The 27,447-nt window shown below is 38.9% G+C and overlaps 1 protein-coding gene across 1 annotated transcript; it reads left to right on the top strand.

The window, feature by feature from the left end:
* The first annotated feature begins 131 nt into the window (after nucleotides 1–131).
* On the top strand, nucleotides 132–27,089 carry LOC139473489 (NEDD8 ultimate buster 1-like). The gene is made up of 17 exons (XM_071256099.1): nucleotides 132–402; nucleotides 4,549–4,685; nucleotides 6,330–6,500; nucleotides 6,859–7,026; nucleotides 7,228–7,357; nucleotides 7,927–8,000; nucleotides 9,338–9,444; nucleotides 9,706–9,815; nucleotides 10,002–10,078; nucleotides 12,735–12,848; nucleotides 13,436–13,487; nucleotides 13,681–13,781; nucleotides 14,024–14,112; nucleotides 16,045–16,150; nucleotides 21,083–21,175; nucleotides 23,880–24,009; nucleotides 25,407–27,089. Exons 2-17 carry the CDS (start codon nucleotides 4,563–4,565, stop codon nucleotides 25,580–25,582), a joined length of 1,821 nt encoding a protein of 606 aa, XP_071112200.1. The 5' UTR covers nucleotides 132–402; nucleotides 4,549–4,562; the 3' UTR covers nucleotides 25,583–27,089.
* The last annotated feature ends 358 nt before the right edge of the window (nucleotides 27,090–27,447 follow it).

Raw genomic sequence — 27,447 nt, forward strand, 5'->3', positions numbered from 1 at the left:
GCTTTGTTTCAATTTGTAATTGCATATAGGTATCTCAGAATATTATGGATTTTTGTGTACTTTTGGTATTTCTTTTGTTTATGTTTAACGACATACGAAACAAACGAAGCTAGTACTTCCGGTATTTCATGGCAGACGAAAATACCCGAGTAAGTCAGACATACCGAAATTTGAGGTTCAACAAGTTACTGTACATTGTCATTCATCCAACTCGAGTTTTAGGATGACATTTTGTTTCTTCAGTATCTCTGAAACAAATAACATCTTTTCTGTTTCCACTTTTCTGACGTATCGAGTGTAACACTAGACTGACTCGATGATGTTGCAAAATTGAAGCAAGAGTGTTGGGAAAACAACGAAACAGAAGACTCGAAGAGTCAGAAGTCAGAAGTCAAAGTGAAGGTATGTGTATTACTCTAACTTCTCAGCATGATGTCTGCTTCATGATATATTGGTAGATGCAATAAATTTCCGAGTCCCGTGAAGAGATTCGAACCACGGACCCCAGCAAACATTTTCACGTTGTCACGACGTTGTGACAACGTTGTGATATTACGTCCATAGGAGGTTATTCTAAGGACTATCATGTCACAATGTTGTCAACTATCGTTGTGTTAGAATGTTGAAATATCTCATTATGTCCATATGACTATAATGGGTGGACTCCCATTGACACTTGTCAGCACAGTACGTTTAAATCTGTAAACAGAAATGGACCCAATAAAATCAGCATACAGAAAGTTACCCTCTGATGTGTCCATTCCGCCCGCAGTCCGTATTGCTCAATGCACTTAACCAGTTCCTTGAAAGCTTACATAGGCCTATACGACACATCATGGATGCCAAACCGTGGTATAATTCAACATGGCAGTACGCGTTTGTAGCTGCGAGTACGCACGTAACTGTCATACTGTTGTATGAGATGAATTCCAGTGTTCTATATAAAAAACGAGCAAACATACTGAAGCACGTACATTACTCTTATATTCCACGATGCACAGCATTTTCCAGCATGCACTCGGCATCAGATGATTCAGAAGTACAAAAAGAACTGGTTTCAGTTTCGGTTTGAGGAGTAGGACTCGTCCGCCGTTAAGGGTACCGGGTACCTTTCTGTATTCTGAAATTAGCTGGGGTACTTTTCAGTATACAGAAACTGACCAGAGTTATGTACGTGTAGTACCTGTGCCGACAATGACCCCTTCAGCCCCCTGACATCCTTACAAACATATGATAGAATGTTAATTAGCTCGAGGAGAGAATGGTTGAAGGTTCGATTCCCGGCCGTGTGATACTAAAAGATGTTATCAGATGGTTGTTAGCCTGTCTGGCACTAGGGAATAAGACAAGAACTGGTAGGCTCAGAGTCAGAATACTGTTGGGTATCCATGGTAAACTGTAGCATGGTATCTTAGCGAATGCACACACACACACACACACACACATTACATAATGCTCTGATCATAACACAATTTGGAGCACTTTTAGAATACAGTACCACAACTTCTCGGGAGGATGTTCTCTGCTGTTAGTCACATGTCTCAAAGACAAGCAACCAGTTTTGTGAGAATCCGTCTGACGTGAACTCGCAACTTTCGGATTGTTAGCCCGACAGTTAACTGACTGAGCTACGTTGACACTGTGAAACTAAGTTCAAATTTACTTAGTCATGTCTCCGACGTTACAGAATTGAACATGAAGGGTCGATTGGGCAAAGAACACTGACAAAGGTTACGGGTAGGCATGGTGTCTCGTGACTAGTCTATGGGCACTTACAAGGGATCCCGATGCCATACTTATTCCATTCCATAATCTCCAAGATACCGAGTGGTGAGGAATGTTGAACTCACGGGAACGCATTAATGATATGGTATTTAATAATTCGTCAGGTGATTATTGTGACAGAAAAGTATGGTAGGGAACACTGTGAACTGCTTTCTCGATGTTTTTGTGTGAAGAATATTAGTAACCACTACATAATCAGTAATAGCCACTAAATGGGCCCCTAACCCTAATGATAGTAAAGCTAATGTTGATTGATCGTAAAGGGGATCCAAGGGCCAAGGAAAGGGTTTGGGGTAACCAACCCTAACACCAGCAACATTTTGATGAGTTCAGCGCCAATGTAACTGATATACCTAATGAACTGCATTCTCGACTTTATAATGAAAATTAATGAATGTGCATTCATAAACTAGTAACTTCTATAAAATGTGTCGCTATATTTAGAAAACAAATATTCAAAATTCTCAACATCGCTGGGCTTATTCAATGACATTGTGTTTGGAGATGATAGATCACTATGTATGCCATATTTCGTCATAATTACTTTCATTGTTTTTAAAGTTTGTTATGGCTTAAAGAAAAATAAAAGAATTGGTTCTCAGGCAACGACTTTTGAAAATAAAGTGTAGTCTTGCTGTAGTTTTTTTTGGCTTGTTCAAACTTGTATGTTACCAAGTAAACAGTTGTGTACCATTAACCTGGGAAAGGGCCTCCCTACATAAACAAGCATACAAACTCCTATTGCTACAATGACCATAATACGAGATGCACAGTAAAGCAGTGCGCACGCAAAGGGAAGTAACTGCATGCCATATTGGATCACATTTGTTTAAGTGTTAATATTTTTTGTATTTTTTTTAAAAATGGAAACAAAAATGAAACTTGAAGCAGACTTTATGATGATGCGGGCGGTGAATGAGGACCAAGACTATTATGTTTTTTTAGCCAACGACAGGTTGTTGTAAAATTGTTAATGTACATATCCTTTTTATCACCACCTCTGCTCTTAGTATCAGGATATCCAAATTCACCCGCCTAAAGAGCAGAGTACCACGATCAATATTGTAGAAATTACAGACATTACAATAACAGTAAACACACATGTTTAAAATACCGAATTTCGAAATAGTTTACTTTGAACATAACTAACATTTCCCATCTTGAAGCAGGCATCTTTTACTATTTTCTTTAATATTTTGGCTTAAAAGTTTCAGCCTTGTAGTTGCATTTTCACTGTTCTGTCTAACATGTCTAATGCACTATCAGTATCTGTAAGAGCAGACATATATAAAGCATTCTAGCCTTGTTGCTAGGGATGCTGTCATTCAGACACTTTACAGTGATACATTCTAGGAACACTTACATTGTTCATTTGCTCAAGCACTGCCTATGTGACTAAACAACAGACCCCATTCATTCTGACACTGTAACAAGACATCTCAATATTAAGCATAGGACTCTAACCGATTATGTTAGAGGCGATGGTTTTGTGATTTAGTAACTGTGGAAACAGTTCAAAAGCAGGAATAATACATATTGGACATGTCAATGTTTTAGACAATCAATGTTGTCGTAATGCAATATCATGGTGTGGAAAATGTCAAATCATTGTGTTATAAGACTCTTCTAACTTTAGGTACATCTTGTTACTAATTGTTAATTTTTAAAAGTCTTTCATGGAGGTGGGATATGAAAGCATGACAAATGAGGTCAACAAATGAAGGCACCATACAGGAATTCTCGCGCCATGCATTTACGCAGAGAGAAGACCCAAGGGGGGTAGGAGTGGGGTTGGGATGGGGGGCAGTTGATATGGGATAGTGTAGTTTCTCCAGGAAACAGTTCTGTCACACATTACGCATGCCATTATCGAATCAATGAAAGTGTGGGAAGTGATGTGAGTTGTATTATTACCTAAATAAATTCAAACAGATTCTCAAACCACTCTTTTTGATATTACATTTGCAGTTATTTCATCAGATAATGTAATTATATTACCGAGAACAACAAGACAGCGCTGATACAACACACCATTTTGGTTCATGCACTCTGAGATATTTCACGAGGCTGAAAACAATTTATCTGTCAAAAACATGGGATGCAGAGCAGCTTTCATGCAGACATCTGGCAATATAGTTTCAATGGCTCTACTCTAAAGTAGTTTTCCTTGCCATTAAATCTCTGTTGTGACAAAAACAAGCACTGTCCAGAGATGCTCACTTTCGACCAGCAACGGTCACTCTTGCACCCAAATGTTTGACTGAAATTGCTTGTAACACTATCTCTAAACAGCTACTGACAAATGATGTGGAGTTTATCTTACTCATGTTAGTGGCCCCACTAAACTTGTAGTCTTCATGGTCTATGTACTGTGTAATGTCAATATGAACTTTACAAACAATAACTTGTAGAAAGAAATGACTTCTGTCTTGTTATTGTTTGAATTCAACAAAGAATAAGCAGGCATATGCTAAGGTGTGATAATGGTATTGACTATTTGTCACTTCACTAAAACTCAGACCATAGGGTGCATTTAGTCTTTTGTGACATTTTGACACATTGTTTAGAGTATCAAACAAACCAAACTGCTTTGGGACCATCAGATGCCATGATCGACCATGGCAAAGGAAAGTAACTGTAAACTTCTGTTCATGGGTACATGGGTCAGATAGGGCAATAGCTAGTGTCTACCAATCCCAGCCCTAACCTGTTCTCTTTACAAGTTACATTTAGCGTTTTAAAATGTCTGTTCTTATCTTTTAGTTGACAGTCAAACCATGGATGACTACGTTACAGAACGTCATTTAAAGCTGATGCGTGAAAAGTTGAATGCTGAGAAGATCAAGCTATGGTTGACCCCATATACTTTGGAATCCGGAGAGAGAGGGGATGTTCCAAAGGTTAGCAAATTCTTTCATTTGATCAGTTGTTCATCCAGGTCAATGACTCGGGCTGCAACTTTAGCCACTCATCTGAGAGCCTGAGTCTGGTAAATTTATTTCTGATCTAACATGAAAGCCATTAATAACACAATAATTGTTTTATGCACATTACCATATACTCAGTTGGTAAATGATGAGGTGTGGGATGTGTAAGGATTTGATACTGACAGTCTGGCTTCATACCCAAGATCAACTCTCATTTATGACCTTAGATGTTGAAATCGCAACATGTGTCACAATCACGTACACAAGATTCTTGTATGGTTCATGATGTGCACATTCATTGCCTGTTGCCAGGTTCTTTAATTGCACATCCAGATGTCTGTAAATGGTGAAAGTGCAGATGTTGGTAAATGGTGAACATGCAGATTTGATAAATGGTGAACATGCAGATTTGATAAATGGTGAACATGTGAACATGCAGATATCAGTAAGTGGTGAACATGTAGATGTCAGTAAATGGTGAACATGCAAATATTGGGAAATGGTGAAGATGCAGATGTCAGTAAAATGTGAACATGTAGATGTTGGTATATATGGTGAACATACAGATGTCAGTAAATGGTGAACATGTAGATGTCGGTAAGTGGTGAACATGCAGATGTCAGTAAATGGTGAACATGCAGGTGTTGGTGTATGGTGAACATACAGATGTCAGTAAATGGTGAACATGTAGATGTCGGTAAGTGGTGAACATGCAGATGTTGGTACATGGGAAACATGCAGATTAGGTAAATGGTGAACATGCAGATGTTGGTATATGGTGAACATGTAGATGTCGGTAAGTGGTGAACATGCAGATGTCAGTAAATGGTGAACATGCAGGTGTTGGTGTATGGTGAACATACAGATGTCAGTAAATGGTGAACATGTAGATGTCGGTAAGTGGTGAACATGCAGATGTTGGTACATGGGAAACATGCAGATTAGGTAAATGGTGAACATGCAGATGTTGGTATATGGTGAACATGCAGATGTCGGTAAATGGTGAACATGCAGATGTCAGTAAATGGTGAACATGCAGATGTTGGTATATGGTGAACATGCAGATGTTGGTAAATGGTGAACATGCAGATGTCAGTAAATTGTGAACATGTAGATGTTGGTACATGGGGAACATGCAGATTAGGTAAAAGGGGAACATGCAGATTAGGTAAATGGGGAACGTGCAGATCTCGGTAAATGGTGAACATGTTGATGTCAGTAAATGGTGAACATGCAGATGTCAGTAAATGAACATGCAGATGTCGGCAAGTGGTGAACATGCAGATGTTGACAAATGGTGAACATACAGATATCAGTTAGTTGAAGATCACTGTGGTACATCTTCAAGTACAAATGCAGGGTTTGAAATTGGTACAAGTCCTATAGCCCTTGCCAAACTGCCCAATTGTTAAGGTATCATATGGACGAGTAGAAATTTGCCATTTCTTAAGGGTTTTTCTATATGTTATCATTATATGGACTAGTGGACTGAAAATGTTAGTTTCTACCGCTGAAATAGCCACTGTCTAAGCTTATGGCCTTAAGGATTATGTTACAGTTGAAGCCTGGTGATGTATGCTAATACATTAACATCAAGTTCTTTGTGCTATATTGTAGGAACTGATAAGCAGATATGCTAAAGATCTGGGACTTGCAGAAACAGAAGTTGTTGAGTTGTTGGAATCTCTAAGGCAACATGCTCTTCAGAAACTTTCTGAGCGTGACAAGTTTCAGAAGGAAGGCATAGCTACTTTGAAAATGATCATCACTGCCTGCCAAACAGAAGAGGTATGAGAATGAGGATACGTCTAGAATATGTAATGTTCTTTTTAGCAGTTGAGTTGGGCTTTTGTTGTCAAAACAATTTATTTTTATAAACACAAGGCCTCAATTATCGTAAAATATTTAATGCTCAGCCATATAACATGATATAATGTGTTGGTTTTAGTGTTTTGTATATCAACAGTTTGGTTTTTTTAATGTAATTTTAACTCAGTTTTTCATTCAATATTGTTTTCCATAAATATGGGGATGGTATAAAAAAATTTGTTGTGTTGTATTGCATTGTGTTTCCAACTGTATCCATATGTATACATGAATGGACATATTTAGTTCAAACATATGTTCTTTTTCTGATCATATGCAGGGTTTGAGGAAGCAGGCTTACACAACAGAAATCCAATTAAGTGCTGATGGATCTGACCTGAGGAAGAAGGTGGCCCATAAATGTAACCTTCCCATTGACCAGATCAAACTCATCACCTGTGGCCGTGTCATTAAGGATAATGCTTCCTTGCAAGAACAGAGTGTTAAGGTGCCTATTTTAAATGTCAAATCTGCAGTTAACATGGTACAAGATTCTTTTCCAATTATTTTTGTAATCTCAATTTCCACGAAATTCATTAAAGTTAGGGTTGACATGCAAATATCTCCTGGGTATTAAACAATGTATTGTCTGTGAGTCAGACAGATATGTTTCACTGATGTTTCAAGTATTTGGTACTTTTATCATCAGAATGGGTCCAAGGTGATGGCTGTGCGGCTGTCAGTTGCTGAGGCAGAGGCACACAGGCAACAGAAACAGGCTTCTAATGTCGCCAAAACTCGCGAAGCCGCGGAACTTCTCACATCCAAGATAGACTCAGGTAGGTGAGGTACAGTGTCCTATGTTATGCAATATTGCATGTGTACTTTGATAGTACTGTACTGCTGTTATTGGGTAGACCTTACATTTAAAATGTACAGTCATATTTAATCTGGGGTATTCTAAATTCAATTGACTATATGATTTGTGGCTATCAGCTTGGGAGCAAGTGACGGGACTTCTTTTGTTTCTACAAGTGATTATGAAAATAACTAAAGAGCGACGAGGAATTACTGTTTATTTTTCCAAAGGGAATTAATGTCGTAGATCCCATGTGAGCAGGAAAGATAAACCTCAATTCCTAGATTTGAGTTGATTATTCTCTTTCTTACCCATAATCTAATTTACTGAACACCTCTCAGGAGATCCCATTGGAATTTATCATGTATCAGCACATGGATGATAGACTAAAAGAATGATGAATGGAAAGTAGTACCGACATCCAATAAACAAAAGCTGAGTTATTTATGGAAACACTTACCAAGAGTATTGCAGAACATTCAATACCTTCTATCCGGCTTCAATTGTGGGTAAGAAAAGACGTAACAGATGATACTTTGAATGTTGCAGAAGAAGATGACTTTGACATCCAAATTGCTGACCAGTCTGGGAAGCCATTACAACTCCCTCTGGAAGAGAAAAAGGTTTGCTGACATCCCTGTTGTGTATTCTACCATATCAGTTGAAAATACTGTGTTCTGATTGTGACCCCAGTGGTATTGAAGCTATGTTACACAATTTATTTTGCACAACTCTATCATGTATTGATACATGCTGACTGCTTCAGAATTGTTTGTAGAGCATTAATATATCATAACACATGCTTCTGACATCATTCTATAGGTTTAACTTTTTGTATTAGTGCAAAGCAACATGTTGATGTGAACAGCTAACCCCCATGCAGCCACTGACTGTTCCGACTTACTTACTTACTTAAGTTTGGAGATTTAACGTGCGCTTTCCGACTGGAGCGTATTTCGCACACGGGCCCGGTCGGGCCATTTAGCGTGGTTTTGAAGGGAAAATAAAGGTGTTGCAACCAGAGGGGGGTTTTAGTGGTAGCTTATATAAGTTTTGGAGATTTTGAAATTTGGAATGCATGCCTAGGGGTGTGGTAGTGTACTAAGGGAGTGTGTTGGTGTGTGTTTGTTTGTTTATGTGATGTGGTTGAGTGTTTTTAGATGCGGACAACTGTTCCGACAATTCTGTGGTAATTAAGAGCTTTGTTTCGGTCAACCTCAGTAGAGGTGTGTGGTATTACCAGTTTACCAGTCTACCCAGATTTAAAATACCAATGAATATGTATCATAATACATTTTGAAAATATTGCAGTGTGCAAACGCTGTGACGTTTTTGTGATGTATATGAGTGGTGGACCACAAAGTTAAAGACACACATACACAGACATCATCTACTGAAAATGCAACCTAATGCATGCAATATATTGTGGTGCATATAGCAATATATTGTGGTGCATATATCGCAATACATCAGTCAATGCACCAGTGAAGCCAACACCATCACTGAACCTCAGCGTGGTCTGTTTCATTTTAATAAGGGTGCTTCATTGTAGTTGCATGTAGACTATCTATATTTGTTGAATATCTCTATGGCAGAAGGTGTATGATGGCATGTATTTGTTCTAATGAAAATATACTTGGTCGTTATATTCTCATTTCTGATCAAAATGATCACATAGCAAGTTATTGCTGTTGGGATGAGTTAATATACTAGAGTATGCAGTGTCCATATTTTGCCAATACAAATCCACCAGTCAGGAAATAGCCCACATTGACTTTCTGTTACAAGTATATATCATGACATAGCATGATATGGCTGGAGAATTGCTTACTTTAATTTAGAAAACCATTTATACTGTAGGTAATGAAGGGATCTATGTAAGTTTACAGAGCATTATTCACGTTTGCCTCATTCATGTCACACAGTGTGACAATACAGTGTTGTCCTCTGAATGCACCAGGCCCTGACTCTTGCCATGACACTTCATGAGAAGGGGCGAGCATCGCTGAAGAAGAAGGAGATATCTCAAGCTTTGTTGTTGTTCCTGGAAGCTGACACAGAGTTTAGGTAGGTAAAGAAAAGCTTGATACGTTGGTCCATTTGTCAACATGACCATTGAAGAAGGTCTGTTGGAACATCAGTCAGAAAAAGAATGCACTCCTATGTCAGTTTAACTATTTTATAGGCCTGTAGCCTGTATGCATAGCCTAAGTGGTGGTGGGGTAGCCTTGTGGGTAAAGCATTCATTGTCACCAACACACATGGATGCACGCACGCATGTGCGCACACCTCACCACTGAGAGTTGTATGGTTGTGTGTCTGCTACAGCAAGTGCAAGGCTGAACTACTGAATGCTGTCGACAACTATGCAGTCCTGTGTCTGGATATCGTCTGGTGCTATCTCTGTCTCAAGAATGTGGATCAGCTTCCTGATGCAGGTACAATATGTCATATCAGCTAAACCTTCCCAATACCACTATGGGTATTACATGTCAAGATAAATGTGTATCTTTATTTGATCCCTCTGCACTGTTGTCTTATACAAGAGTCTTTTCCAACCTTAAAATGTAATGCGTTTTGTTGTGCTGCTTTGCTCTCAGCAATTTCGTCTTGTTTGTTTCTAGAGTGGAGACTTGAGCAGAGTGAAAAATGTTTCCTCCGAAGTTATGGGGCTAACAATGAACGTCTGACGGCCGTGAAGGTACATGAGAATTAGCATACTTTATAAAATTGTTGACAGCACTAGTTATTACGTGTAGGTTAATACACTCTTTTATTTTGGTTGAAAGTGTAATACCTTGAGCAAGGGAAAGGCCAATTCACGTCATGGAACTTTTAACAGATTAAAAGGATGCTGTAAGTCCATAGCTCTCCATGCTGTAGTCACCCTGTTGTCAGTCCAGTGTACCTCTCCATGCTGTAGTCACCTAGTTGTACGTCCATAGGTCTCCGTGCTGTAGTCACCAAGTTCTAAATCCATAGCTCTCCATGCTGTAGTCACCCAGTTGTAAGTCCATAGCTCTCCATGCTGTAGTCACTCAGTAGCTCTCCATGCTGTAGTCACGCAGTTTTAAGTCCATAGCTCTCCATGCTGTAGTCACCCAGTTGTAAGTCCATAGCTCTCCATGCTGTAGTCACGCAGTTTTAAGTCCATAGCTCTCCATGCTGTAGACACCCTGTTGTCAGTCCAGTGTACCTCTCCATGCTGTAGACGCCCTGTTGTATGTCCATAGGTCTCTGTGCTGTAGTCACCCTGTTGTACGTCCAGTGTACCTCTCCATGCTGTTAGGGCTGCAACGATACACCTAAGTCACGATACGATACGTATTTCGATACTTACATCACGATTCGATACGTATCTCGATACGCTACGATACATATTGTGACAAGAGAAGACGAGATAAATGAATATAACTTAGTTTATTAAAATGAAAAATTAAATGAAAGTGAATGAATGTTCATGAGTCAACTAATGATTTGCCATTTTCATGTATAAAGGCAAAAAACAATTAAAAACAATTATAGCAACAGCCATATTATACAACATTTGAAAGGTCTAATCCTAGTGTTTATAAATATGAAATTTATGTTTATCACATTATTTAAATAATGCATTGACAACTTAATTAAGTTTGTTGTAAATTATAAAAACGTGAGCTAACACATTCATAACGTCCAAATTAAGGACCAAAGAAGCGAAAATTTGACGATTTGGGGCAAATATAAGATTTCAAAAGATCTACTTATCATTTATTTTTCATTTTCATTATTTACGTAATTGAAAAAAGAATTATGAATAGTATCTGTTTTCACCCATTTCCGGATAACAGCGGCTGTCCGCTCAGTAACATGAAGAGATACCTCCGTTTTCGAAAGCTTCGTATGAATAACACGTTCGTCGAAGAAAGCTTGTTTGTTCATCTACACGCTCGTAACATTGCCTGGAGTCTTTTCGTTGCTATAACATCAGATTTCATTGGATAACAAATTGTTTCTAACGACGCTTTCTTGACGAAATCTGCTACAAGGTTCATGATTGGTCAAATTTGAGCACGTGACTTGAGGCAGGCAATCAAATTACAAATCCTCGTGTACGATGAATTTCAGATTTTTACGAAATATTTTGGTTAAATCGTGTTATTCTGAACGTTTTAAGCAGGAAATCGCGATCGATATAAAAAATATGGAGCTTCGTGGATGTATCATTTTAGCTGTGACAAAGATTTTTCATGCATATATTTTGGCATTGAACATCGTGTCCGAGCCGAGAATTCGAGGCGATGAAAGCTGAGATGTCATTTGACTAACATTACACGCTATCGCATGAAAAGATGGAAATAATGACTTAGCTGTAAGTGTGACCACTTTTAGATATATTTTTATTGATTTTATTTATCACTTTGTATAACATATTTAAAGATTTGCTTGAAACGTCTTTGTTTTGCTCTTTGACATGTTCGATGTGCACCAGTTGTCAAAGTGTGAGTCCGAGAATTATATTTTCAATGACATTGCAGGAAATAGTGAATAACTTTTTAATATACCGATAAAAAATGATAAATTGAAATAGAATACGTATTTCACACATTGTGAGATGTGATAGATTTAATAAATGAATGGTATGACAGGTAGGTTCTTAAAACTATATACTATATCTGACTACGGCTTGGCCGGTTAACCGGCCTACGGACTCTAGGGACTCGATGCTTCTTAGCCGGTTTACCGGCCTACGGCGTTGAAAGAGTTAAAACTCATTTAAAACGTATCTGTGATAAAAGTTTATTACAAAAAAACAAGACGTACATATATACGTCTTTGAAAAAACGTTTCGTGAAAAATCGAGATACAGCACCTCACAAATCGCACACCGTATCGTATGGAGTGAATCGCGATGCATCGGTGTCCCGGGATATCATTTCAGCCCTACATGCTGTAGACGCCCTGTTGTACGTCCATACGTCTCCGTGCTGTAGACACCCTGTTGTCAGTCCAGTGTACCTCTCTATGCTGTAGACGCCCTGTTGTACGTCCATAGGTCTCCGTGCTGTAGTCACCCTGTTGTCAGTCCAGTGTACCTCTCCATTCTGAAGTCACCCAGTTGTAAGTCCATAGCTCTCCATGCTGTAGACACCCCGTTGTCAGTCCAGTGTACCACTCCATGCTGTAGACGCCCTGTTGTCAGTCAAGTGTACCTCTCCATTCTGAAGTCACCCAGTTGTAAGTCCATAGCTCTCCATGCTGTAGACACCCTTTTGTCAGTCCAGTGTACCTCTCCATGCTGTAGTCACCCTGTTGTCAGTCCCGTGTACCTCTCCATGCTGTAGTGTCTCTGTTGTAAGTCCAGTGTATAACTGCAGGGTGGGACAGGGAGTGAACAAGCCCAGGCCTTGTTCATGAGGCTCCATCTTCTGCAGGGAGTCATGGCCTTCCATCAACATCGAGTCAAGGTTGCAGCCAAACTCCTTGGCCAGGTAATGTATCCTTAGCTCTGCTTCCTTCAGATATCATATCTTATCACTCTAGGATAAGGAAAACAACAAATGATTCTCCAATTCAGATCCATAATACAGGTAATGGGTCATTTCCTCCTTAAGTATTCACATCAACATTAAGCTCTGGTTTTATGAAGTATGTTTTGTAAGGGTGTGCAGTATTATGGGTATTTCGGTAAATTGATGTTAATTTTTTCCACAATATGTAGCACAATATCATTTTTAAATGTTCGATATATGGGATGATTTCAAATAGCGATTTTTATTATGTGTTTAGTGTTATATACTTGTCAAATGCATCTTGGGCCCCAAGATGGCTGTGTATTTATTGACTGAGTAAACATAATGTGTACCAGCTTCTTGTTATGTTCAATTTATGAACGTCAATTCATACCTTAATGTATCAGATTGCTTCTGAATTCAAAATTTAGTACTATACAATATATCATTGCAATACGGCCTTGTGCATCACAAAATATTGTGATACACTTTAAACCTCCAATACCCATCCCTTAATTGTGTTGTGTCAAGGATATTTCATGCTATTATATGGTAATCTCTTACAGGCTGAAGAAGAGTTGAAGTCTTTACAAGTAGATGAAAATCTTATCACTGAAGGTACCTATTATTGAATTCACCCTAATTAATTGAGAGAGAATACAGTTGATCATAGAATCAATAATGACATTCATTGGTGTCAGATTGTGCTCAATATTCCTCTGATATCCACTGACATTAAATTAGTATGTATTAAATTTCTCAAGTGCATGAAGTGTAGAACACTCCACCTGTAGTATGACATTTATTTCAGTGATGTCTGTTGGCTTCAAGGAGAAGGAGGCTCGACTTGCTCTCAGGGCTTGTAAGGGGGATGTCCAGAAAGCCGTGGATCATATCATCAACAGGAGAAAGGTACATTTACACTACATTAAGTTGCTCCATAGGCAATGCTCTGTCCAGGTGCCTCATACTAAGTGTTTTTAACGAATGAAGACCTCTGAAGTGATCACATTTACCTTCAGCTTCAAGATCTGATATCTGAGGCTCTTTGCTCATTTTGATTTTTTTGTACACAAATGGAAAGACTTGAATGATGAATGCACAACAGTACATGTGTCAGATAAAAAACATATATTAGTATTTGTCTTCATCAGGAGAAAAAAGAGATGAATATGAAGCTGAATCAAGAAAGGAAAGAAAAATTGAGAGCCAAAAAGTTTGGAAAAACTGCAAGTGGAGAGTGGTCAGTATTGGTCAATTATTAGTGTAGATAAAGGAATCAGAACCTCATTTCTCTGTTCTGGTATATTTCATACAAGACATCACGCATGAAGATTAGAATAGGTCTTCACCAATCCAGGCTTGCCATGAAAGGCGACTATGCTTGTCATAAGAGACGACTGACGGGATTGGGTGGTCAGGCTAGCTGATTTGATTTCCAGTTGCGTAAATTGATGCTCATGATGTCAATCACTGGATTGTCTGGTCCAGACTGGATTATTTACAGACCAACGTCATATAGCTGGAATATTGCTGAGAGCAACGTTAAGCAACAAACAAACAAACAAACAAAATCATACAAGAAATACAGATTGATGCAACACTGTTGGAAATTAAGTTTGAAATACAAGGGATCCTTGTCATAGCTCTATTGTTAAAAGTTAATACTATAGGAGCAAACCTCTTGGACCACACAGGGCCCTGTTCCACAAAACAACCTGAGCACACAGGTGATACTAAGTCGTGGGATTTCAACCTTGGACCTTGTGTTGTGTATATGTCTTTCTTTACCAAATGGTTGTTTTTTTATGTGTTAGGTATTTATTTTTGTGAATTACCTATTTCTAATCATTTATAATGGTTCATGAATAAACTATTTTGATTCAATTGCTTTAAACTTCAAATATAGTTAATTTTTAAAAAAACTAATCACATGTTAAATTAATACTTAATTGTCATATCTATATAATATCTGTCATTAAGAATAAATAGAGGATATTTGTATTTGCTTGCTAATAATGCAACCATTTATGCCAGGTTGATAAGTTTATTACTTCCAAGATAGCATGTCCTCCACATATGTATGGAGTACTTGTTCAATCCATACGTGCATACACTGATTTGTCATCTGTGCTCACACAAGCATAATTTCAGAGGCATGTTTATTCATAAAACTGGCCAAATCATGACAGGTTGCATGGAAAACAAGAAATTTGAGTGAAGCACCTAAGAATTAAAAGACATTTTTAAACCTCCCTGTGAACATGGTGAAGCAACATCCGTCAATTTGGAAGGTGATCACACAAATATTTTTGTTTCAGTGGAAGCGGTACCATAATGTCTTCATCTTTCCACTTAATGGATTCCTTTTCTGGTAGTTCAAGGGGAACACTCTAAGTTGTTCCCATCTTCTTTATCCTGGATGTGTTGTGCTCCATGTTTTTATTGAGGAGGAATTAATAAGTGGATGTATACATGGATATCAAACAACACGTAGGCATGCAATCACGGTAGCTTACAATGTGGTGGAAGTTAGCGAAGCCGTTTTTGTTTAGAAATTACATATGACGATTAAGTAAAATTTGTTCCCACAAATTATGTTAGAAATAGACAATAAAATCCTTAACTGTCCTGGTTTTAACAGTACATTGAATGATGGTTTTACCCAATGGATGTCATGCAGCCTTACGAACACAACCTTAGTGAGCACTTCAGTTGGAAACTGGGTTTTGATTGAGATAAAGTTCTTTTGTGAAACAGCTGTTACTTCAGAGTAAGAATAATTTTTACCTTAGTGGTTAAGGTTCCTTAGCTAAGGTTGTTTTGAGGATGGGGCACAGGATCACCCTTAGTTTCAGATGCGGCATAATAACATGAAGTGAGTGATGGAAAATATTATGTCATGATGTCAATGTTTCAGCCATTTAACAAGTTCTTGTAAGGATCAATGGTGATAACAACAGTAATAGAAAGATCAACTGATCTCATGTTTGTCCTGCTGTGTAATACTGACATCAGACTTGTCCAGTAGCATTCTCTATTTTGATTATTTCACTATTTTATCATTTAAGGATTGATTTTCATGTTGTGCATTTATCGAAGGATATCTGTCACAAATTGTATAAAATCATGGATTTATAAATGTTATATCTATCCTATGTTGACGTGTGCACAGGCTGAACATGCACAACATGGACATGTTGGTTGGTATGGGGTTTGCCAGCGGTGCTGCTGCGGAGGCTCTCAAACAGGGTAATAATGATGTCAACATGGCTCTTGAGGTGAGTTCTTACACCACACTCATCATACACATATTATTCTTCCATCACAAACTGTGTTCATATAGTTTTAAGGAAAACTAAAGCTAACTACATTCAACAGCCAGTATTATGGCAGGGTACATCACATAATAATTACTATCACAACCCCAACCCACAAAACTGGTATGTAATGCAACTCCGCCAACACAGAGCAGAGGAAATGGGGATCGTTGACTTGCCCACATGGATGACGAAGGCACATCTCTTCACACGTAACTCCACCTCTGGCAGAAATGGACAACGAAGACGATAACCCTCTGCGACGGTGACTACGAGGATGAGAATGTGCAATCAAGCATTTATCAGTACAATAATGGGTCAACCTTACAAGCAATAGACACTCGGCATATGAATTCAGTGACGCCACCACATGGCATCGTCGACCCAAGACAAGTCAACCTATCGGAATTGCTGCAAATCCCTTCAAGACATGGTCTCCAGGCTTTCAGCCAGCTTATAACCATATCTCAGGGACAGGCAACTCAGGAATAATTGATGAACACAGAACTTGCCACAATGGTGGAGGGTAACGTGACTGGCAAGGACCCCAACACCTTACCTTGGTTGGATGCTATTTCCTCATCTCTCCGGCAACAAATATTTGAAATTTAAGATGTTGACTTGTCGACTCCTGATAAACTAGTGCATCAGCCTTTATTCATGTGGAATTTTATAAAAGCTTTTTCACACTACAAAAGGAAAAATGACTAAAGTTAACGGTTGGCGGTCTCAGGAACTTGATCAATATCTACAAAATATCATTACGCTGAGCACTGAGACAACCGATGCTTCATGGTATACATACCATAAACTGTTATCTGCCAAAGCTGCTGCAGCTATTGAGCAACTGAATCAAAAACTGTACTGGGGCACGTTTTTCACTTTCAAGAAAGTCAACCTGTATGATCTGTGCCAGGACGTAAGATACATGATGGAATTCTGCCCCCTATCAGCAGAGGCAGGTCAGACCACACGGCAGGTCACCCCAAGTTTCTGAGGACAGGGGGCATACCCCTGGCAGTTCCCAATCCCAGTATTCAAGAGATTCAGGATTCATCTCCTTTCAAGGTCGGAAAGTGTGCAACAACTACCAAGATGACCAATGCACATTCCCACAATGCCGTTTCTTACACATCTGCATTACGTGCAACAAAACCCACCCCAGAAGCAGATGCCAGCAGGACCCTACCCCTGATTCATCAGACAGTGCTGGCAGGAATGGGAAACGTCATAAATGACTTGGCTTACAACAGTTGGGCACGATAACATCATCATTGATTATAGACAGTCTCCAAACCAAATTGCAAGATCACCCCGACAAACATATGGCTAACTAACTATCTCATGTCAGGTTTTCAGCAGGGATTCTTCATCGGCATACAATTTTGCCCAACTACTTCCAAAGTATTTGCAGTCAACGCATGGGTTACACAATGCCACTGTTGTTTCGGAACTGGTGAACACTGAGCTGCACAGAGGTTATATGGTTGGTCCATTTGACTCCTGTCCCTTCCTACATCATAGAATCAACTCATTTGGCCTAGTGGAAGGGAAGTATTAGAAAAAACGAAGACTCAGAGGTGGACATGTCAGCACCACACAATGATCTACTCAACCCCAGCTTAAACTCACTGATTGTTAAAGAGAAGTTCTCCCTCTCCTATGTCAAGGTAGATGATGCTCTCACCATCATTAAGCAATTGGGACAGGGTTCCTTTATGTGCAAGACCGACATAACAGATGCTGTCAACTTATTCCCTATTCACCCAAGTATCTGGCATCTAGGACAACTATATTATTTTACAGGACTGGTATTTAGGTGTAGATCCAGCCCAAAAATCTTCGACACACTCTCCACAGCCATCTGCTTTATAGCCCAAAACAGTTACAACATTAGATATATCCTACATTTGATGGATGATTTCATATGTTTTGTGGAATCACTGACCAGAGAGCACATGATTATGACAGCACTGATACAGATGTTCAAAGACCTTGGAATCCCATTAGCATTACACAAGACCAGGGGACCATCCACATGCCAAGATTACTTGGGTATCTGTCTACCCTGATACAAGATTTCTCGTATCTTGGCCATCATTGACAGTCTGCTACTTCGTCACCAAGATCGTCACCAAACGGAACATGTTGGTTGTGTTGGACTTTGCCATGCAAGTAATTTGACCTGGACGTTCATTTATTATCAGTTTGCTGTTTCGACTTGCTTATTCACTACCAAGTTTATCTGATAAACTTCAATGAATCAATCTCAATGAAGAATGCAGGATAGACTTCGACATGTGAAGAAATTTCTTGCGCTGTTGGAATGGGGTTTTGATGTTTATTATGGAAACCGTAGAATCACCAGATGTCACGTTGTTCACAGATGCTTCAGGTGCATTAGGCTATGGAGGATACTTTCAAAGACAATGGTTTTCCTCACCATGCCCACAAGCATTAACTGAACAGGCATGAAATGTCTATAGCATTGTTGAAACTGTATCCCATAGTTTCAGTAGTAGTTTTATTGGGTCACAGGTGGAGCAGGAAATGCATCAGATGCACTGTCTGTATTGTGAACAAAGGCCAATCTAAGTCTACTATTATCATGAAGTTGATGAGAAGGTTGATACTGCCATTAAGTACCATTTTGTGTTTGTAGCTAAGCACGAACCTGGGAAGTTTAACTGCATAAGTGATGCACTCTCTCAGTTGCAGTTCACCTGATATCGCCTGCCAACCCCGTGTCCCACCATGGTGGAGACGATGTATCCATAACTGAGACAATGATGATTCGACCTCGAATAGTTATGGCCTTGTGCAGTGTCAGAAAGGACATCCCATGTCTATCAGTCAGGTTACGAAACCTTCATCAGATTCATGGCCTCATGTGATGTAGTTTGGGGCAGCGAACTGCCATCTTTGTCAGAACAGACACTGTAGCTCTTTGTGATCTACTTTTACAAAACATTCAACCATCAAGTCCTATATTTGTGGACTGAGATTTGTGTACATGAGAGCAGGTGCAGATAATCCATGGGTGACAGGGTCCAACAAACTGAGTGTCATGTGTTAAACCATTGTGCTTTCCTTAGAAGTTTAGTCCATCCTCATGAAAGCATGTGTTGCTTGGCCTTCTTTGCATTTCTCAGATGCGGGGAATTTACATGTGAGGTATTCAAACATCTCTCACTTCAAACTCAAGTTAAAATCATCTATCATTGATCCATTTCGACAAGGCATCAACCCTCACCATTCACAGTGTAGGCAACGACATCTGTTCAGTTTCGAGGATGTTGACCTACCCACTCTGGTGGACCCAGGCGACTCTGCAACCTGAGGCCCCCCTATTTGTGTCGCTTGAGGGATAGGCTCTATCAAGAACTTTCTTTATTAAGCAAATAAATATTCTATTAGCAGCAGCTGGTTAAAACACAGAATCATACAATGGACACTACTTCAGAATTGGTTCTGCTACATCTGCAGCAGCAGCAGCCATACCAGATCACATGATCCAGACATTCAGACGTTGGTCATCTCAGTGCTACATATGCTACATTCGAATGTCGGATAAATCCATTGCCAGGGCTCATAGATTGCTGTCTGTTGTTCTGTTGTGCTGTCTGTGTAGGTTCTAACACCGTTATCAAGCATGTGATATACAGAGTGTGGTTGACAAGTATATATATATATATACAGGAAGGAGGCAGTGTCTATACAGTAGAGTAGATATCAGATGTAGTTACATTGGAGTGGAGAAGCCTGTTATGTACAAAAAGGGGAGTTAACATTTTGACCGGCAAAGTCGCTCCTATGTAATAAAGAAGTTGTTCATCCAAAAATATTATCCTTACTTAGTACTCCAACTTCTAAATGCCTCCCAAAGAAGGTATGTATGTGTTGTTCAATGTCATCCAAACAGAGTTAGTGTTAGAGTTAGCCACTATCTTGAGTCCTGTCACTATCAGACAACAGTCTAGTGCTTTAGCATGTTTAGTCAGGAATCCGTCAAGGTGATTCGGCATCTATATGAACATGATGTGGAATAAATTTTCAATTTTCACAGTCGCAAACTTGTTGTCAATGCTGTGTCTTTAATTCACCATAATGCATTCAGTGCAATGTTTCCTTTTTTTCTATTACTACTTCTTAACATTTTAAGCCAACTGATCATTTGGCAGTTATCCACAGATCCTCTTGTGGTTCTTTACCCGCATATTTACAGTAATCTAAGGCTTTCCTGTCAATTTAGTTTACCCAGTCAGCACTGCCTGGGGATCAGGGCAAGTAGTTAGGGTCCGAGACTCCTGCTTGTGTGGCTTGACTGGAGTGGTGGTCACCATGGTACTCAATCACGAGCTGGTGCACTTGCCTTTTAATTCCAACCAGCAAGGTCAACCTGACAATCTAGGCAAGTATAGTTTGGAAGGTAATTTAAGGTACCGATGTTTACTACAATATCTGAAAAACTATTGGACCCTGACGAACAGGTCTGGTTGTTGATGAAATAAAGTGATAGCTAAATAAAGATTTTTTATTCATTCACCGATTGTCTTTAAATGTAATATCCAGTTATGTATGACTGTTTAATAATCTCATACCAACTTTGACTGGAGTAGGTCCAATAGTTTTTCAGATATTGTAGTAAACGTCGGTACCTTAAATTACCTTCCAGACTATAGCGCGTAATCCCTGCATGTGTGACCTGGCTTTGGAATATTGGTACAATGAGAATCTCCCTCCATCAAATCTTAATAAATCTTTATTTCTACATCTTGTGTCTGTCGTTTGTCATTATAAATTCAGACTTAAGAATTAAGTGCAGTTCATGATGGCAAACACAAGTTTTAACAACAGTGTTGAAGATAATGTGTTATGTTTTTCCCCCTAAAGATTCTACAGACACATCCAGAGCTGCTTGACATTGTTGATCCAGAGGACGAGGAGTGGGAGGATGTGCATGTCACAGATGATATGTTGGCTCAGGTAACTAGTACAATAGGGTTTGCTTGTATGTAGACTACCAGTGGCTTGTTGGCTCAGGTAACTAAACTCACGTCCAAAAGAAACTTTACCAGAGTTTGAAATCACTCTTGCTCAAAAACAACAAAACATACATGCATGAAGTAAAGTGTATTGAGAAGATCAATATATCAACATAATCAACACTGAAAATGACAATCATACCGCGACCGAGAATGACATCTGAGCCTCACAAAGTTGGGTATGGTAAAAAAGTCGAGCTTTCAGAATCATGGACAATAGGCAGAGTACATAAACAATCGCTCACGTTCAATAACAAGTCATTAGTAGCGTGTGTGACCACCAAATGCCTCAATACATGCAAAAACTCTTCGCCGTACAGAAAAAGTCAGTCGTCTGATGAGGTCACGTGGGATTTGACACCATTCTGCTTGAAGGGCCAAAATCAGTTCTTGCCGGTTGGCTGGAGAGTGTGGTCGTTGCCGAACACGACGATCCATCAAGTCCCAGAGGTGTTCAATGGGGGACATGTCGGGTGAGCGTGCAGGCCACGGCAGGACGTTGACGTCGTTGGCTGCGAGGAAGTTAGTGACAATTCTGGCTGTATGGGCTCTAGCGTTGTCATGCTGATAAATGACACCACGTGGCTGCTGTTGGACAACTGGACGAGAATGTTATCCATGTAACGCTGAGCTGTCAAGTTTCCATCAATGATGACCAGTGGTGTCCTCTCCTGCCCACAGATCCCTCCCCACACCATGACACTCCCTCCACCATATGGTACGACCTCCTGCACGCAACACGCCGCTGTTCGATCATCCCTTCGGTGGTAAACACGTTGTCTTCCATCAGCCCTAAACATACAGAATCGACTTTCGTCAGTGAAGACAACCCTCTGCCAGTCACGTCGTTGCCAACGTTGTACACTCCGGGCCCATCTCAATCGCAGACGATTTTGTGCTGTCAATAGCTGTCCTCTGTATGGTCTAAAAGCCCTGATTCTTTGAGCCCTGAGTCTCCTGGCCACTGTCTGTCGACTAACCCTGTGACCTAAGGCATTTGTCGCCGATGACGTCACTGTCAGGAAGCGATTTTGGAGGTGCAATGTACGCAAGTACCGGTATCATGGGGCGTGGTCACCCTGGGTCTGCCTGTTCTTGGCCTGTCAGTGGTCCGCCCTGTCTGTCTGTAACGTTGCATCAAGTTGGTAACGACAACACGGGAGCAACCGAAGGTTCGTGCAATATGGGCGTGGGTGGCTCCCATCTGTACCATACCCAAGGCTCGTTCACGTTGTTCGACTGTGAGTCGTGGCATTTCTTTTGTGTTTTTTTTTCACTGTGGATGTCTGACTTGCCATTGCAATCGTTTTATACCCTTACCCGCATGTGCATTTGCAGTTGTCTGTGATGCATGTGTTTTTCACTTTTTCGCGTGTTATCTCGCAAACATGTAACAGACGATTAAGATTTTCTGTATACACTATTGTTGTATTTAGGTTATGTGTTTTAGATAGACTTCATCGGAAAAAAAATTATACTTTGTCTGAAATTTATATTTTCAGTTGGTAAAGTTTCTTTTGGACGTCAGTTTAGTACAATATAAGTTGAAGCAGGATCATGAGGGGTAAAACCTAACGAGGGACGCATAAAATCCCTTGTACCTGAGTGTTCCTGCTGTAACGAATTTATCTTACCGACATGTTTTAATATGACATTGTAAAATGATTCAAACAAATTCAAAATTGATAGAAACAGTTGTTTGATTAGGTTGCTTTCGCTATGTCACCTGACTTCAATTGACTTGGAAAAAGTGTGCAGGGGATTTGCTTGTGGTGGGGTATAAAAGATTTATTCCCCCACTGAGAAATTTATTCCCCTCCAAAGCAGGTTACACATTATTTTACCAAGATCACATTGACCAATCAGAACCCACCATTCTGACATGGACATATGATAATAGGGTTTGTTGTCCACAGCAGAAGAAACTAATATGTTTAGTCCACTATTCCTTATTAAGATAGCATGAAACCAAAAAAAACAAAAAATAGCCAATTTCTACTTGTCCTTATGATACCTTAACTGTTGTGCAGTTTGGCAAGGACTACAGGACTAGTGCCAGTTTGTGACATTGGTTTGCATGTATGTTGGCTCAGGGAGCTAGTCAGTAATAGTTCATGCTGATCACAAAAACAGTGTTGGTAATCAAATAGGGGTCCTGGGGAGATATTTGTTCTTGTAGTTTTGAAATCAACCTCTAAATCTGTGATCGTGTTTTACAGATTGAGTTACCTTAGTCCTTTATGAACCTGTTCAAATAATAGAGTATGTCTTCTTTATTGTCCTATTTGGGGGCTGACTTGAATTTGATTTGTCAATTTGGAAGAAGAGACAAGATAAATTGATGAGTATACAAGTTGCCGTCTTCACGACTGGTACTTTCAGTTTATCAGGCAATCAGTCATTCCTTCTGTCTGTGTTGCTGTTTTACAGGAATGTAAATCGAATGAGACATATATCCTTATAAACATCCAGAACAAAATGATTTAAAGTGCACATGTAAATTTAGTACACTTGTCAAATCATGCAAAGTTCAAGTGTAGTTTTCCTATTTCTAACCATAAAATGATAGTTCTCAGAAGCAATTGTGATACATGTATAAGTTTCTGAGTCTATCATACTGATAAAACTGCACCCACATTTTCCAGCTGACAGCCTTGGGTTATGAGTTGGAGATGGGCCGACGGTCACTGATGAAACACAAAGGAAATGTTGAGAAGGCTGTTGATGACCTGATCAGATCTGGAGGCTTCATACCTCCTAATGCCCCAATGCCAGGTACTTTATATTTGTTGAACAACAACAAGAAGCACCTGTCAGTAGTCACAGAAGACCAGGGTCACCTGGAGACACACATTCTTGGGAGAGCTGTTAAAAATATGTACCGTATTTTCTTGAGTATAGTGCGCACTTTTTTTCGAAAAAACACAGCTGTGTAGAAGGGGGTGCGCATTATACACGAATTATGAGTTTGGATGTTTTTTTCCCCCATGGAAAGACATTACCGTGAGCACGAAACACCGGAAAAACCATGTCAACAAATCCATACTGAAGTACGCAAAATAATTATGTAATTACACTGTCTGTCTATAAAAAGTGTTCTTTGTATTTCTGGACTTATGTTTGTAACTTACTTTATTAATTTTATTCAAAATTTCTTATAATATTGTTTTTATTAATTTCGGCGAAATCGTGTGTGAAGCCATCGGAAGATCGCACAACTCACCGTTATTAACAGCAACCACGGTCAGAATACCGCTATTGACGCCTTGAAACGAACTTTTGTTCACAGAGAATGGATACATATATCATAAATGACATACTTTGACTCGTTAAAAGTCATATTTGTTTTTGTTTGACGATTCTATGTCAACATGAAATTTTCGCGCTCACGTGATCCCGTGCGCGTGAGCCTTGACGGTGACTGGTCAGACATGTTCCATGTAAAAAATAATACCCGGGAATAGCGATCAGCTGCTTGGCTTAGGGTTATTATTATTTTAAATATGTTTAGTAAAGGCTGCATATAATTAAGAAAATAATGGAATATATTATTCCTGATAAATAAAATAGTTTCAGATACAATTGTTGCCGATCCTTGCATTAAAAATCCTATAAAGATATCATTGGGTGTGTCTTGACCGAATCGATTCCAAGAAAACGTGTGTACAGCTATGTAATTTTTAGGAGGGCCATAAAAACAACTTAACTGATGTAGAAAATAGGATTGTGATGATTTATTGAACTGTAAATGCATTGCAAAATTTTGGTGACAAGTTTAAAATAATCAATAGTTGACGTTGATGTGACACTAGAGTATCAATAGTTTGATGAATGAAATGATTGACAAAATACTGATAATCACACCTCTTTAATAATCTATCATTTGAATTGTCAAAATAAACTCTTGTTTAAAGATATGTGTGAGTATTCATTCAGATCATGTTCATAAGTTTTGATCAGACTATAGTCGGACTATATGCAACATCCCTTGCAATGACCTGCTCTTGGTAAAAAGACTTCAGGTCTCCTTGACTCAGTATCAGGTACTGATAATACCATCACTACGGAATGTGCAACTGTCACGATCTTACATGTTTCTTTTCAGTTCTTGTTTGCCAGTCAAACTAAGCATACAGATTGTACCTGTCTAAACTTGAGACTCCATACTTCAGGTTCCTCCCGGGACAGAGACAATTCTAATGAAAGGAAGGAGGAGATGGAAGCCCTGGACAGTCTGATGTCTGACATTTCCCGGGACGAGGAAGACTACCTTGATCTGACATTGAAAGAGGAATCCGAAATACTCTGTGAATACAGAACCATGCTTGCCAGTCTGGATGTGTCATAGATACATGTCTTTGACACATCTATGTGACAAGTCATTCATAAGATCACCTTTATATATGTACTCAAGATACAGCCTGCTGATGTTTTGACTAAGTACTAGTTCAACTGTTTAGGAACCAGTAGAGTATATGTAATGGTGAGCAAATATGAAAATCTGGTCAATATTCAGTCAGAAGTCACATGACTTGAAAATATTGATTGATTTGGACCAATTTCAGTTTAAGCCAACTAAATTATTGAATATCAAGGATGAGTAGAGGTCGCATGATCATGCATGCATGCCCCAGACTGAATCGGATCATTTGAGCTTCACTCATCTGCTTAATGTTATGTTTCGAGATTAAGCTGGCAGGAGCTGACAACTCTCATTCCATCACATACAAATCATAGTATAGTATCTGGGTCTAAATGTATAGTCATTCTTAGTTCAACTTTGGGTTTTTTTACTCTCATTGGAAAGGCTGCAGGCAGTCATCTTGGTTGATATCAGAAACCCAGTCAAACTAGATAGAGCTTGATTTGATCTCAATATTCAGTGGGGTTGCATGATCCAATGGAGAGTCTAACATTTGGATTCAGTCAGAAGAAAATGTTAATGACAGTTTGAGAATACAGTAGCTCAGTAAATCAGTTTATTGTCCTTATGGTTTTAGATTAGCTTGTTTATAAGATCCTTATGGAGCCCACAAGTATGGACATCATTTTGACAATGCATGTTTTTTTGTTTTTTTGTTATCTTTTCGACAATAGGGAAAACACTCCTATTCTTAAGCCACTTTAAAGTGTGGATAATTTGGATTAATATATTCATGTCTACTGATTTTACAATATTGGTGTCTAAATTCATCAAAAGTTTCTTGACTCTTGTTTCATTAAATCAGAACAAACTTGAGTAATAATTTCTAACACAAAGTCCATGATTTTAAAATAAACAAACATCAATGATGTCAGATAATATCTAAGATATCCAGGAACCAAATATGCAAAACTTGCCACGCTGTACAGAAGTATGTATTTGGTTATGAATCTATTGAAACATTTATGTTTGTTATTGACTTTGACAGCCAATGAAGCCAATTTCTTTTCATAGCAAGACGATATTACGGATATAAAATCAACCATGGTTCTAAAATACATGGTTTATGCATTGTAATAGTTGGACAGTATGTTCACAGATATATGGCATACATGAACCAAGAAATTGTGTGTTTCTTCATGTCATAAATTGTGACCTTTTGATTTCACAAGCAGTTTTTCACTCATTGAAAAAATGTAAATAACCATGAGCATCATAATTTTAACAAAAAGATATTTGCATAAAATTTCATTGTGGGATTTTGAAAGGTTGATTTCACTAATATGCCCAAAGTTTGCAGTGTGTAATGCATAATGTATCAAATTTATGCAAATTCTATGCAGTCTATGCAATTTTCAACATATTAATGTATTCTTGTTTGCACCTATGAGGAGAATGGTTGATAAAAATAATAACTATATTGATAATAAAGAGACACACCTTATATATTGTTTTTTGCTTTTGCTTCTTAGCTCATCAGGACTAAAGACAAGATTGGATGGGTAGTGACACAGTAGGAATCAGATATGTTCATGCCAGTCAAATATTATAAACATGAACTTTCTTTTTTATAAATCGGTAAACTTTCCAGTACTTTATTGAGAGAACAATCATACAACATCTTCTATACATTTAAGAACAATCGTCACCCTACTTCTGGTAGTGTTTTCATGTTTTCTTTTGTCCTAAACTGCCATTCACAGAACAAAGATGTTATCATTGCCTATGATGCATCAAAGTGTCATATGCATGGCAAAAGCAAAGTAATACAAAGTTTTACAGGAAAGATA

The sequence above is a fragment of the Haliotis cracherodii genome, unplaced genomic scaffold (genome assembly GCF_022045235.1).
Source record: "Haliotis cracherodii isolate W230 unplaced genomic scaffold, xgHalCrac1.p SCAF_29, whole genome shotgun sequence".
NCBI classification, from domain to species: domain Eukaryota; kingdom Metazoa; phylum Mollusca; class Gastropoda; order Lepetellida; family Haliotidae; genus Haliotis; species Haliotis cracherodii.